Source organism: Elgaria multicarinata, chromosome 17 (genome assembly GCF_023053635.1).
Source record: "Elgaria multicarinata webbii isolate HBS135686 ecotype San Diego chromosome 17, rElgMul1.1.pri, whole genome shotgun sequence".
NCBI classification, from domain to species: Eukaryota; Metazoa; Chordata; class Lepidosauria; order Squamata; family Anguidae; genus Elgaria; species Elgaria multicarinata.
Window position 1 is genome coordinate 18,169,337 of NC_086187.1, and position 15,111 is coordinate 18,184,447.

Below are 15,111 nucleotides of genomic sequence, written 5' to 3' on the forward strand. Positions count from 1 at the left end.
CCTCGGGCCGAGGCCCCGAATCTAAGGCCCCAAATCCTAGGCGGTTCCGGCTCAGCCCGAGACGCCCCAAAGCCGACTGGCTCCAAAGCTTCGGGGCACCTCAGGCCATTTCAGAGCGGCACTGGGTGGTCCTCACCTGCTGCTGCCGCCTTATCGCTCCCGCCGGCTTCCGGATGTCAGTAGAACCAGGCCGCGTGCGATTTTAAGATATCGCGGGGGCTCTAGAGATTAGTACCTCTATCTCCAGAGCCCCCGCGATATCTTAAAATTGTGCATGGCCTGGTTCTACTGACATCCGGAAGCCGGCAGGAGCGATGAGGAGGTGGCGGCTGCAGGTGAGGACCACCCAGTGCCACTCTGAAATGGCCTGAGGTGCCCCGAAGCTTTGGAGCCAGTCGGCTTCGGGGCGTCTCGGGCTGAGCCGGAACCGCCTAGGATTTAGGGCCTTAGATTTGGGGCCTCGGCCCTACCTTGCAGCATCACTACTGATTTTTCCCCTTTCCTTCTCCTGCCACGTTCTTGCTTCCAGCATAATGTGAAATATCACTTCAAAGATATCATTAGGATTGATTTCATGGTGGTCCAATCAGCACCTCCATCTTATGTCTGGATCAGCAGTCAACAGATCAGACCTTGGACTGGCCAGTTCGCCCATAAATTTGAAGTGGACAAAGTGTAAACAAAATGTAGGAAAAGCAATTATTTAGTAGGAGGTTTCTTTTGCTAAAAGTTTGCCACCTTGATCTTTTTTAAAAAACACCAGAGTATCTGTCTTTTGCATCTTTTCTTTTAACAAAAACTTTGGATAATTAATGGAGAGAAAGGATACAGTTGTCAATCATTTGGGATAGGATTATAACAAAAGTCCTTTTGGTTTCTGAGGGCCAATAATCCAACAAACTCTAGTTTGTTGTCTTTTTTCGAAATAACAAATTTCAATAAGAATATTGAGTACATTTTTTTAAAAAAATAGCCACAGCCCTTAAATCCTGCTTAATTTCCTAGAAAGTTAAACTTTTGCAGTAACAAAGCCATTTCTGGAAAAAAAAGTACTTGTATTGATACTTGCTAATTTAGATGGAGGTGAACTACTTGGGTCTCACTGTGGCTTTGAAATATATGGAATCAAACAGGGCCATTTGAGGAACATTTTGGTCGAATCTGCCAGCTGTTAGCAGTTGAATGAATGTTAAATTGGTAATAACCTGCTAATATTGGAAGTTTCAGATCTGGCACTGTTACATTTTTGGATCAAATTATTGTTCATTGTAAATAGAAAAAAATTAAAGTTTAATTGAACAAACTGGGGGAAACTTCATACATTGACAGATCTACTAATTTATATGGGGATGGCTGTAAACCTATTCATTATGTGCGTCTTCTAATGCTTTTGTACTGTCTTTCCCAACCTGGTGATTGCCAGACGTGCTGGATGACAACTCTCAGGTTTGGGAAGGCTCTTCTTATATATCATGCAGTATTTTAAACTTTCGGGTGGTGGGTGGTGGAATACAGCAATGCCAGTGTGGAAGAGCGTATGGTGGAGATTAGCAAACTGCTCAGCAGTTCTTCAACATAATGGAGTGTTCACACATAATAAGCCCAAACTGCTTGTTTCCTCTCCCCTTCTTGTGAACAGGTGAAACAAACCAGAAATGGCAAACTTTGTGTGATGTCCAAACCCCGGGTTTCAGATTTCTTGCTCCCAAACAAGCCAGGATTTGCTTAATCCTGGCTTGTTGGGAAGCTACAACCCAGAAGCCCGGTTTTGGACGTCACACAAGGCTTGCCATTTCTGGTTGGCTTTGCACGAAGGGAAGACCAAAGCGGGATTGAATGACCTGCATGTCCGAACGTGCTGCCATTAATGATAAATGCAGGATAAACCAGCAATTCTGGTTTATTGTTACATGTGAATACAGCTCTTCTAGGCTATCTGTTCAAAGGGTCCTATTGGCTCACTTATGCAGCACAATGCAAGCATTTGTCATGGAACTAATTTATTGGGTTCCTAAATAGTTGTTAGATATTACTTTTGATACTTAATGCCTTTGCATGACTTCAATCTTTTCCTTAGAAGTATGAAAAGAATCAACAAAAGGCAGACAAACGAAATGCATCTTAAGAATTGTGGATGTTGCCTTGCAGATTAGAAGTAGTCTACAGCTTGCTTGATGTGCCTGTGCTAAAATAAATGTTAAAGTTTGCCAGTCATGTGCTGTGGTGTTAATTTAGGAGTAGATAATATGTGAGTACAAGCAAGTTTTGAATACAGACAAATGATTGCTTTGTTCTAATATACCAAGTACACTTTTTATTTTAATTTGAAAGTCTGTACTGAAATGTCAAATGTTTAACTGTCATAAGGCCTTCTATTTATAAGTGCCAGGATCTCTTTTGTAATTTGATATGTTTTATATTTATTTATTATCTTAATTTTCAGTTTATTTTTTAATTTTGAGTGAAATGCATTATCATTATAAAACGTATTTTTGTATTTTCGTTTTCACCTGTCTTGCTTTTTTTCCTTAAGCATATTGCACAATAAAACTTTTTTTTAATCTTTTCAGTGTCTGTTTCTTCTTAACTCAGTTTTTTTTTTTAAAAAAAGTTTTTGATCTGTCATTTTAAAGTCTATAACACAGTGGCATTCACCAACTTGATATGGATACTTCAGATGTCAAAAGTCCGCATTCAGTAATATTGGAAAGATTTCAGACTCCAGCCTTTACCAGCCTTACCTGGAAGTCGATGATCTTGTAGGTTGTAATTTTGTCTCCAAAATAAAATAAAAACCAAGATATCACAATGAGTGTGCTAAGGGGCATCTGTCTTGAATAGTTAGGGCACTGGGTGTCAAGATGAGAATTTTACCAGAGATCATTGTCCATGTTTCAAACTTTTATTATGAATATTACAAGTGAGGGTGCATTCTTTTTTTAAATATGTTCCTTACTTCTCAATCTTGGGAGTGCAGAATACTTCCCCCACACTTACCTTCTAAAGGCCATTCAGACAGTCAATATTTTTTCTGGTTTTGCCGTTTGTGAACAGTTCTTTAAAAACAACAAAAAGCCCACTCTGCACACAACCAGTCACCCTGGCTTTAAAGCAGCCTTCCTCAACCTGGGGCGCTCCAGATGTGTTGGACTACAACTCCCAGAATGCCCCAGCCAGCTCGGCTGGCTGGGGCATTCTGGGAGTTGTAGTCCAACACATCTGGAGTGCCCCAGGTTGAGGAAGGCTGCTTTAAAGGAAACTGAGGCCATTTGGCAATTTAATGCATTCCTTCAAACTTAAGATCTCTTCACACATCTGCAAGTGGGTGCCACATAAATTTGTTTGTTTTTTAATGGCCCCCAGAACTGTTGTTTAAAAATGGATACTGTTTTATACTGTTTTTATATTTTTTTGATGGTTTAAATTTTGTATACTTTTTTTAAAAAAATGTTCACTGTTTTTAACTTTTATAAACCGCCCAGAGAGCTTTGGCTATGGGGTGGTATATAAATTTAATAAATAAATTTTTAGAAGTAAGGCTACACCATTGGTGTCGATGACTCAACTTCCATGTATTGTGAAGGCGAACCCACATGCAAGTAGATGAATACATATAGGTGCTCAGTCTTACTCTGGGGCAGCAGTATGCATTATGTCAGTGGGATGGTCCTGCTTCCCACTACGTGGAGTTCCTTCACATGGATGAGACGTGAATGAGAGTCGCTTACGCCATATAGACTGTATTTGATAGGGCATCAAAGAAAAAAGGAGGCTCCTGCTAGTCTCTGGGCTGAATGTTGTATTTCGACTAGATCTGAAATGGATCCAGCTTTAAGATCCATAGCATGCCAAAGAAAACCGACACATCAAATAATCATACATACTTTAGAGCCCTGGTCAACAATTTTTTTATTGGTCATTTGCAGCAAGAGAGTAGGAGTGGTGGGCGTGGACCATCCTCCATTACCACAGCTAACATGTCCTCCACGTGCCTCTGTATAACCAAGAAACTACAGAAAGGAGCAAGCTCAAGGAGAAAGAGAAAACAAGTTTGAGTGTAGTTTATTTTTATTTACCATATTTCTTCGATTTTAAGACGCCATCGATTGTAAGACGCACACTAATTTCAGTACCAGGTATTTATTATTGCATTTAAATTCAGCCTTTTTTCCTGCAAGGAACCCAAGACGGTGTACATAATAATCCTCCTCCTCTCCATTTTATCCTCACAACAACAACCCTGTGAGGTAGGTTGGGCTGAGAGTCTGTGACTGGCCCAAAGTCACCCAGTGGGTTTCCATGGCCAAGCAGGGACTCAAACCAGTCCAACACCTTAGCCACTACACCACACAGTTGCACAGTGCTTTTAACATTCAGAATTGCTGACCCCATTTTGGGGGTAGGGTTGAGCCCCTTGGAGAGTTCCTTTAGAGTTCTGGCTGGAACCCAGAGTGGATTCAAAGCCCCACTGAGATTGGAGCCACCAGCCTCCACTGACTGAACCATCCTCTGTCTCTATATCATGATGTCCCCGTTGAAAAGCACAAGAGTCCTGGCGCGTGCCCTTCTCAAACATGGCGGCTCCGGCTTCCGCCTGAGGCGGGGCGGAAAGCGATGAAAGGGCTGAGCTGTGGGGCGGGGGATTCACGTGAGGCAAGATGGCTGCTTTTCCTTGGTAAGGACTTGGGGGGGCTGTAGATACAGGCACCCCGTGAGAGAAAGGGCTGGGGAGAAGAAATGAGGCCTTGTAACCCGCGGGGGAGGCTTCCCCGCGAAGGTGTTTCCGGCCTTCGTTTCTTCCTCTCAGCAGAAATAACCTTGCAAAGCTTTGCTGGAGAATTGAAATGTTCAGGGGATGGGGGAAGGGGCTTGAGGATCTGGACCCTCCCTATGGGATGGGGTGGTGGTGGTGTCTGTTTTTGTGTGGCATATGGTACTTTAATGGGGGGAGGCAGAAAATGGGGCTGTGGGTTCATGTTGATGTGCATGTGGATAGAAGCAGCCTTAAGGCAAAGCCTTGGAAGAGGCTCTGTGACTCTTAGCAGTGTTGTGACAGGTAGCAATCCAACAGGTGCACCTCTGCCAGGAGTTGGAGCTGGAGTGACGGGAAATGTATGTTGGGAAATGGGTGGCGTTTAAGGGATAAGCTTAAAAGGCTCTGACGACAAAGCGTTTTGTGGCATTTTAGGGTGTGGGCGAACGAATGGCATAAGTGTTTTTGGACTAGCGTCACATAGAATCATGAGAGTTGGAAAGGATCCTAGAGGTCATCTAGTCCAACCCCCGGCGATGTAGGAAATTTGCTGTTCCAGTAGCTCTCATAGTTGTCATCCAATCTCTGTTTAAACACCACCGATGACGGGGAGAGACCACAACTTTCCCAGGAAATCTGTGCCGCTGTTGAACAGCTCATCTGGAAATCCTACCATTTAATCAAAATTCTCTTTTATTTTAATTTGAACCTGTGTAGGTAAAGAGTCAGTGTGGAGTATTATTTAGTACATTGGACTAAAACTGAGGAAGACCCAGATTCAAATCCCACTCAGCCATGAAGTCTGCCCCAGCACCACACCCTCCCCAGCGATCTTGGGCCAGTCACCATCTCAGCCTATTTATTTATTACATTTCTGTACTGCCCAATAGCCGAAGTTCACAACCTAGCCTACTCCACAGGGTTATTGTGAGGATAAAAATTTATTATTTATTTTTTTATTTAGAATATTTATATACCGCTCCCCATTGAAAATTTTTGGAGCGGTGTACAAGGTAAAATGAAAATAAAAACAGAATAAAACAGTTAAAACAAAATTTTGAGCTATGGAGGTCCGATTGGAGTCCACCAGGAGAAGAGCCTTCAGCGTGGTGGCCCCCTTCCTATGGAATTGCCTGCCTCTGGAGGTCAGGCAGGCACCAATTTTGTATTCCTTCTGGCACCTCCTGAAAACATAGTTGTTCCAGGAAGTCTTCCCTTAATGACCACCACGATTTTATTTGCACGGTTTTTCTTTTAAAAATGTATTTTTGATGGGTTTTTTAATTCTTTGATTATATTTGTTAACTGCTCTGAAATTCTTGAATAGGAGGTGGTGTAGTGGTTAAAGTGTTGGACTGGGAGTCAGGAGATCTGGGTTCTAGTCCCCACTCAGCCATGGAAACCCTCTGGGTGACTTTGGGCCAGTCACAGACTCTCAGCCCAACCTACCTCACAGGGTTGTTGTTAGGATAAAAATGGAGAGGAGGATTATGTATGCTGCCTTGGGTTCCTCGGAGGAAAAAAAGTTGGGGTATAAATGCAATAATAATAATAATAATAATAATAATAATAATAATATTGTAAATAAATAAATTTTAAAAAATAAATTAAAAAGTTGAAGATTTTATCTACTTGGTTTCCTCTATAGAACACGAAAGTAAAGTTGATAGTGCTTCACGCAACTATTTGGTGAAGTTTGTTTTGATACAAATTGTCCTTTAGATCATTTGATGGAAAGGTGGAGGGGAATAAAATAATGTGTGGCATTTGAGGTTTTTGCAGACAGAAGGCTCTTGTGAGAGGTTTTTCAAATGGAGCCAGAATTTGGTTTTGTAGAGAGATCTATGTACTTCTCAAACGTTTTAATTGGCTTATTTTAAGTCTCTGGATATGCAGTGAAGACTGCTTTTGACTGAAGAAAAAAGTAATTTAAAACTTTCTTTCAGCATCCAGTTGGTGTCGCTGTTGGTTCATATTAGGAAATCAATCCTTCTATGCTACCAAATTTTTATGCATTCCAGGAAAGCTTAGTGTTGAACTAAGGAAGGTGAAATTTATATGAAATAATGTTGTGGTACTGAAATTCAGATAATTTCAAGATTACTGCTGTCATGTGCCAGCTGGGTGGAATTACTTGGGCAATGTTATTCACACACCTACATACGTGCCTTTGTTTTATTCTTATAGATAAAAATAATAATTGCATCTTATGATCCTGTAGAACGAAGGTACTTGTCTCCATGAATGGGTAGTGCTATTCTTTATATGCATATTTTAAAACTTTGCCGTGCTCGTGGTCTCAAAAGTCAGTTTCAATGCATCATGCGTTATCTGCAACCTGGTGCTCTCCAAGATGTGTTGGACCACAGTTGCCATCGTCCCCAGCCATCAGGTCATTGAACATACTGGTTGGGGTATAATGGGAGATGTGTGTGCCACATCTGGTGCGTGCCAAATTGGAGGAGTCTGGATTAGAGCTTTAGAAAGCTTCAGCTTGTCTAAGGTCGTCCATTGGGTCTATTTTATGGGATTTTGAACCACAGCAGTGGGGAACCCAGAGCCAATCCTGGACACTTGGCTGCACTGCTGTGGCTGATGGGAGTTGGAATCCAACAGCATCTAGTATGTCGTTCTTGTTACTCAAATTTTATACTGCTTTCCACAAACTTGTGGACATTAAATGTAATGCCATACAAATTTTATACTGCTTTCCACAAACCTGTGGACATTAAATAAAATATGAGGATAAAACGATGCAAACACGCTTTATATAAACACACTTTATATAAATTTACGGAATTCAACATCCGCCTCTCCCAAACAGACATACAATAATTGATTTTCTGTGATCCAGATTGAGAAGGGGGGGGGAAGCAAATCTTTTCTTGTGGTTTTGGTTCGTTTTGCAATAGAGAGGGTTGGCATTAAAAGTTTTTGCATTACGCAGATTTACTTTTTCTTGCTGCCTTAGAATCTTCCGAGGAGGCTGCTTCTGGAAAAATGTGAAGGGAGCACTCTCTCGCTCCAAACCCTTTGCTCTTAGTTGTGAAGCTTCTTGCAGATGCTAATTAGCTCAAGGGGCAAGTGAAGTAGCAGAAGAGTTGAGGTCCATTGAGAATAGTGCATTCAAGGGAATATTTATGCACAACGGAGGCAGGAAACTGGAGATTAAGAAATCTAGAGAGACAGGCGTGTGTGCTTTGCTGGATTCCCTTTCTCCTTCTTTCACAATGTCTCATTAGGTTGTAAAGCCTTTCTTTCATGAAGACTGTTTGGTGTTTCTTCTGAGTTCTTCTGAATTTTAAAGAGAGGGCTGCTGAAATAAAAATAAGCGTTGTTTCTGCTAGAAGAGTTGTGAACTAAAGCTGATTTGCAGGATGTGATTGGCTGCTTATTTTCCCTCTGGACATTGGCCTTTTGATCGGATCAATTGCTAAAGCCAACAATGGAGGAATCTGCAACCTTTTGGTCGGTAGAATGGGTGGCATTACTCTATTGAGCCCATAAGGCTTAAAATGAGAAGAAAGGTCAAAGGTGACACAAACAGAAATATTTCCTGAAAAGGGTGAAATTAAACAATAGAACCAAGTGCCACGGAATGTGGCAATGACAGCATGCATAAATGACTTCATAAAAGGTTATAAATGTTGGAAAGTCTGGTGTGATTTACAGCAGAGTTGCTTTAGACAGAGAAAGCGTGGCAACACTGCATTTAGTATTGGAGGCAATAAATGCAGGCTAGAGCCAGTTTAAAAGTTCAAATCAATTTACTCCCCTTGCCTGCCCTTGGTCTATTCACTTCAGCGTTCTGTCCATTGGCAGATAGCTTCATGGAGGGATTATCCATCCCAGTTAAACTGTAACATGCAGCAGTCTTTGAACATAGCAGGTGCACTTTGAGGCACCCTATTTTGCAGCCATCCATCGACATATCGTCCATATTATTGGATACTGTGTTGCATCAACAGCCATTGGTCTTGTTTATGCACTGAGCAGGGGGTTGGACTCGATGGCCTTTTAGGCCCCTTCCAACTCTGCTATTCTTTGATTCTATGATACTTTATTAGTGCTTTTTTACACGTCATCAGTGAAGACTATTATTATTATTATTATTTATTTATATAGCACCATCAATGTACATGGTGCTTTCTAATGTTGTTTAACTGCAAGTACCCCTTAAAGCTGGATGTGCAAGGAACTGAAGGCATGAGATATGGTTACTTGCTTCGTTTCTGGAGTGACTGCGTGGCACTTGTTGCAGAGGCAGACAGAGAAAAAGGAAGGGGATGGAGCAGGAAAAATGAACTAATCAAGTTATAGACAAGGGGTATAGAATCATAGAATCATAGAATAGTAGAGTTGGAAGGTGCCTACAAGGCCATCGAGTCCAATCCCCTGCTCAGTGCATAAACAAGACCAATGGCTGTTGATGCAACACAGTATCCAATAATATGGACGATATGTCGATGGATTTGGCTAGTCTCAAAGGACATGTAACCTGCCCAAACGACTATGTACATAGTGGGGTCTGAACCATGAGACACTAAACAACTCATTTGAGCCCAGTTTTCAGCATGAGCATGGATCTAGAGATTCTTTATACTTTTCTCCTTCAGGCATGCAAGACCAAGGAACTACGCACGTGAATTGGAGGCATGTAGGCTGGAAGCTGTGTCTGTGGAGTTTGGAGACTACCATCCACTCAAACCCATTACAGTAGGTTTCCTTTGAAATCGTTCACAAATTGTACCATGTCGGTTGTTCAGACAAAAATGGAAAAGGCACAGTTAAGATAATACCTTTATTACGACCAATTAGTAAAGACCCGGGACCATTTTTTTTTTGGCATTAATGCACAGGGCAACCTCTGGTTCATGGGCAGAACTGGCCCATGGGGTTACCCAGCATGGCTTCCCACCTCATCCAGACCAGGGATCATGGTTTAAAAGTAACCATGGCTAGTTCTAAAACAATCCAACTTCAAACCCTGATTTATGAAGTTCGCTTGTTTAAACAGAATACAGTTGTTAAATCATGATCCCTTTTCACTGATGGTATAAATATTCGTTTTCTAGTTGTTGGGCATGGATTTTACCTAAAGCGCTGCTTTACTCCCTGATGCTGTTTAGAGTTAGGCTCAGTTTAGTATGCATTTTAGTTCTTCACCATCACTTTTCTTAGTATGTGGGCTTAGGCATGCCTGAAGCTGTTGCAGATTTCAGCTTCAGTGGCACTTGTCTCAAACCAAGATGGTGGAGCTGCAGTCATGTGCAGGCTTACTTGGTCATATTGAAATAAGCAAGGGTTTCTTTGGAATATAGAATCATAGAATAGTAGAGTTGGAAGGGGCCTATAAGGCCATCAAGTCCAACCTCCTGCTCAGTGCAGGAATCCACCTTAAAGAATCCCTGACAGATGGCTGTCCAGCTGCCTCTTGAAGGCCTCTAGTGTGGGAGAGCCCACAACCTCCCTAGGTCATTGGTTCCATTGTCATACTGTTCTAACAGCCAGGAAGTTTTTCCTTATGTCCAGCCGGAATCAGGTTTCCTGTAACTTGAGCCCTTTATTCCGTGTCCTGTACTCCGGGATGATTGTGAAAAGATCCTGGTCCTCCTCTGTGTGACAACCTTTCAAGTCCTTTAAGAGTGCTATCATGTCTCCCCTCAGTCTTCTGTTCTCCAGCCTAAACATGCCCACTTCTTTCAGTCTCTCCTCATAGGGCTTTGTTTCCAGACCCCTGATCATCCTGGTTGCCCTCCTCTGAACCCCCTCCATCTTGATATTATTTAATAGATGTATATACTGCTGAATCTATTTAAAAATACCTCTCTATATCTGTAAATGTGCATCGGATTGGGCTACGTACCAATTTCTTAAATACTTTCAACTCTCTCTGACCATTGTTTTGTATATGTTCCTCAGGTCACTGAATCTAAGACAAAGAAACTGGGCCGTAAAGGGAGTACTTCCTCTACGTCTTCCTCCTCCTCCAGTTCAATGCTAGATCCTCTGAGCAGTGTGTTGGATGGCACAGATCCTTTGTCCATGTTTGCAGCAACTGCAGATCCAGTCCTCACTGCAACTCTGGTAATGGTCATGAGCCTCAGCCCTTGGGCGTTCTAGTGTGCAGCAGAAGATTCTGATGAGGATGAAGCCCAGGCTACTTCCTTGGGGGGTAGAACAGCCAGTGCCTTATTTAGGGCCCTCCTGGCCAGAGGACACAACCCTGCCATCATCCTGTGGCTTAGAGGATTAGTTCCCGGCTTCACAGAAGTCTCAGACGGCAAAATCAGGCGAGGGCCAGTCAGCCAAATCCAGTCTGCCTGGATAAGGCGTCAGGTGGCTACAGCTACTTGCTGAGACAACATTTTCCTATTGTTCTAGTAGGAGAGAGTGCCAGACTGCAGGACCTGCTTGGAGCTATCCAGGGTCCTGCTTTCTTCCTGCCTTGATTCACCTTCCTGCCTTGCTCTTGCTACCAGCTTCCTCTGCAAACCTCAAGGGATCCCAGAGCCGGACAGTAAAATTCTCATCATATTGACTAGACTAGAAATGGAAATGATATATTGCTGTCCTTGCACTCTGCAAGAGATTTTCGGCTGTTTACCACTAGTTACCCATGTTCATATATCTATTTGGATGAAATGTCGTCCAAGATTAAAGATGCCTTGACAGTATATATCAGAAACTGAACTTCTCATTTATGTGACGACATTATACCCTCTTTCTTCTTTCTCTGTAGGAGAATGCCAGAAAGAAGCGCGATAAAGAAGAGAGCTTGACCGTAGGAAGCGACTTTGAGCCGTGGTCGAGCAAACGGGGCGAAATCCTTGCTCGGTACACCACAAATGAAAAGCTCTCCATTGTGAGTGAACCTCTGTTTCTTACTTTAAAATGGTGAATGCAAGCAAACGTCTAATGCAACAGATCCGGTTGGTACAGGAAAAAGAAGTGACTTCGGCTGTAAACACAAACCAGGGCGGATTTGATTTAATTCACAATTTAAATCACTACTCAGAAAGACTCGATTTAATCATGTGACTTCCCCCTCCCAAAAAGTGCACTCTATTCATTGAATTTTTTGAAACTGAGCATTTAAGAGGTAAGGGGTTGATTCTGTGTACATAGATTTGCAAAGGAACGATGGGATTGTGATCTCTGCAGACACAAATTCACAGTTCTGAGAACTGTAAAACCAAGCGTCTGTGATAATATCTTCTAGATAGAAAAATTGCCCAATAATCTTACAGAAACCTCTGTGAATTGATTAACGGAATTCATTTACCAAAAAATTTAAACATTGCATGAATATACAGCCTCATGCTACATAATTAAAAACTAATCCTTATTTCATGATGAATAACCTTTGGACTATAATATATCTTAAATAGAAAACTATCTTTAGATAGATTTTTCCTCAAAAAGTATTTTATTAAAAAAATCATTTCTAAATAAAAAAAATCTGATTTAAATTAAAAAAATATTTTTTTATTTATTTTTTTAAAAAAATCATTGATTTTTATCCACCCCGACACAAACTATGCATAGCGTCTTCAGCAAATGTTTTAAGTATCCAGCCTGTAGAAGAGTCAGTGGGCCTGTTCAGACGACACTGAGGTTAGTGAAACTGTGGTTCTCTGGGGTTAGCCCTAACCAAAAGCTGTACTGTCGCACACAACTCTTTAAGCCATGGTTAGAGCCGCTAACCCTGCTGCAGACAGTCTGACTGGGGTTAGTGAGTGAGCAGGGTTTAGCAAAACACATCACACAGGACACCTTAAACCCTGCTGCTTAACCAAAGCCTTAACCGGCAGGGTTTAAAGTCTCTTCTGAACAGGCCCTGTGACTCTCAAAAGCTTGTACAGCACATTGTAAAACTAGATAGGTCCTAATCAGTGTGTTGTCTTTTTGTTATATGTCTAAAGTTGTTGGTGGGAGGGAACAATTTACCTCAGAAATACATTTTTTTTAAAATATAAAATCGTGTTTGTTCCTTTCAGAATTTGTACATGGGAACTGAAAAAGGTAAGCAGACACTTCCATATATTGAACTGTAGAGAATTTTTTTTAAAAATATATACCCCAGAATTATTTTCTATTTTTGTATAAGACATTTTCATAGCTGTCATGGTTATGGGAATATTTAAATTGTTCAGGTGCTCTCTGTTGAGCTAGTGCATAATTCGATACACATGTAGTACTAAAGCACTCTGGTTACTAGAGAAATCTAACAATTGGACACTTCTGCATTTGTTTCCCAAACCAGGAGGCTTAACAGAACACCTCAAAGTTGAAATTTGGCACATAAATAATCCACAACACACTGCTCACTAGAAAAGTTTGAAAACAAACAAAAAAAATTGTGACAGTCGAACCATGAGGTGTGAAGTTTGAATAGCTGTTGTGCCTTTGAAGACATCATTTAGGCATTATGACTCCATTGGAATGGGAGTCGGGAGACCCGGGTTCTAGTCTTCACTTGGCCATGGAACCTCACTGGGTGACTTTGGGCCAGTCACTGCCTCTCAGCCCAACCTACCTCACAGGGTTGTTGTGAGGATAAAGTGGAGAGGAGGAGGAGGAGGAATATGTATGCTGCCTTGGGTTCCTTGGAGGAAAAAAAGGCGGGATATAAATCTAATAAATAAAAAATAATAATAAATAATAATAATAATAAATAATAATAATTTGTTACCCGCCTCTCCCTCTGGACCAAGGTGGGGCACCCCACAAATGCAAACATCATACAACTAATTAAAACATTTAAAACCAATATATCACTAAAAGCAGCACATCATTAAAAGGCAAATTTAAAATTCAAGTGGGTCGGCCTGCTGGAAGAGATCAGTCTTTACGGCTTTCTTAAATCCCGGAAGACTGTTAAGTTGGCGAATCTCTCCCGGCAAGCCATTCCACAAACTGGGAGCGGCAGAAGAAAAAAGGTCTTCTGGGTAATAGTTGTCAGCCTTGTTTACGTTGGCTGGAGTAAATTCTTCCCAGAGAACCTGAGTGTGCGGGGCGGATTACCTGGACCCAGACAAATTTATGGATTGTTCGGGCACAGTTCAAGGCATTCAAACATGTAAATTGCCTGCAGGAAAGGCGTCCACTCCGGGATCAGCAGTTTCCGAGAAAGTACGGACAAGGCTGGAAGAGCTGGATGATCTTGAAGAGGTGAGTAAGCACCTGGGTTTTGGGGACATTTATACCTCCCCTTTCTATCAAATATTTAAATATCCTATCAGATATTCAAGGTGATTTACAATTAAAAAAAACCTAACGTAGTAAGACATATACGGTGACGATAAAACCAACCGCAATTTTGAGACTAAAAACGTGACGAGGATAAAAAAAACACACAGTAGGTAACACACAGTTACCTACTGAAATAAAATAGCCTTTTCTGCCTGTATAAAAGGAAACCATGTAGGGGATAGCTGGGCCTCCCTTAAGAAGGCTGTTCAGGGTCTTGGTTGCTGCAGCTGAAATGTTCTGTTCGCAGGAACTCACCTGCTGTATTTCTGAAAGAGAGTGGGTGGAGGAATCGACAGCAAGTGAATGAAGTTGCTGAGCAGGATCATGTGGAAGAAGGTGAATATTTGAGATATTCTGGCCCCAGGCAGTTTAGGTCTTCAGAAATCAAAACATCTTGCCTTGATGGGTTGCTCTTTTGTGTGTAACTTGGGCATGTGGAGAGTGACCGATTTAACTCATTGGACTAAACCAGATTTTCCCAACCTGCTGCCCTCCAGATGATTTAGATGTCATAGAATCATAGAACAGTAGAGTTGGAAGGGGCCTACAAGGTCATCGAGTCCAACCCCCTGCTCAATGCAGGAATCCACCTTAAAGCATCCCTGACAGATGGCTGTCCAGCTGCCTCTTCAATGCCTCTGGGGTGGGAGAGCCCACAACCTCCCTAGGTCATTGGTTCCATTGTCATACTGCTCTTAACAGTCAGGAAGTTTTTCCTGATGTCCAGCTGGAACCTAGCTTCCTGTACCTTGAGCCCATGATTCCATGTCCTGCACTCTGGGATGATCGTGAAGAGATCCTGGCCCTCCTCTGTGTGACAACCTTTCAAGTATTTGAGGAGTGCTATCATGTCTCCCCTCAATCTTCTCTTCTCCAGGCTAAACATGCCCAGTTCTTTCAGTCTCTCTTCATAGGACTTTGTTTCCAGACACCTGATCATCCTGGTTGCCCTCCTCTGAACATGCTCCAGCTTGTCTGCGTCCTTCTTGAATTGTGGAGCCCAGAACTGGACGTAATACTCTAGATGAGGCCTAACCAGGGCCGAATAGAGAGGAACCAGTACCTCACACAATTTGGAAGCTATACTTCTATTAATGTAGCCC

General features: G+C 42.0%; 1 protein-coding gene across 1 annotated transcript in view; it reads left to right on the forward strand.

The window, feature by feature from the left end:
• The first annotated feature begins 4,615 nt into the window (after positions 1-4,615).
• VPS35L (VPS35 endosomal protein sorting factor like) overlaps positions 4,616-15,111 on the forward strand; it is an 88,685-nt gene continuing 78,189 nt past the window's right edge. Inside the window, exons 1-6 of the mRNA XM_063143507.1 lie at positions 4,616-4,675; positions 9,370-9,469; positions 10,676-10,840; positions 11,496-11,618; positions 12,754-12,778; positions 13,851-13,927. Of these exons, the coding sequence (XP_062999577.1) occupies positions 4,659-4,675; positions 9,370-9,469; positions 10,676-10,840; positions 11,496-11,618; positions 12,754-12,778; positions 13,851-13,927 (507 nt within the window). The 5' untranslated portion in view covers positions 4,616-4,658. The remainder of the gene's footprint in view (positions 4,676-9,369; positions 9,470-10,675; positions 10,841-11,495; positions 11,619-12,753; positions 12,779-13,850; positions 13,928-15,111) is intronic.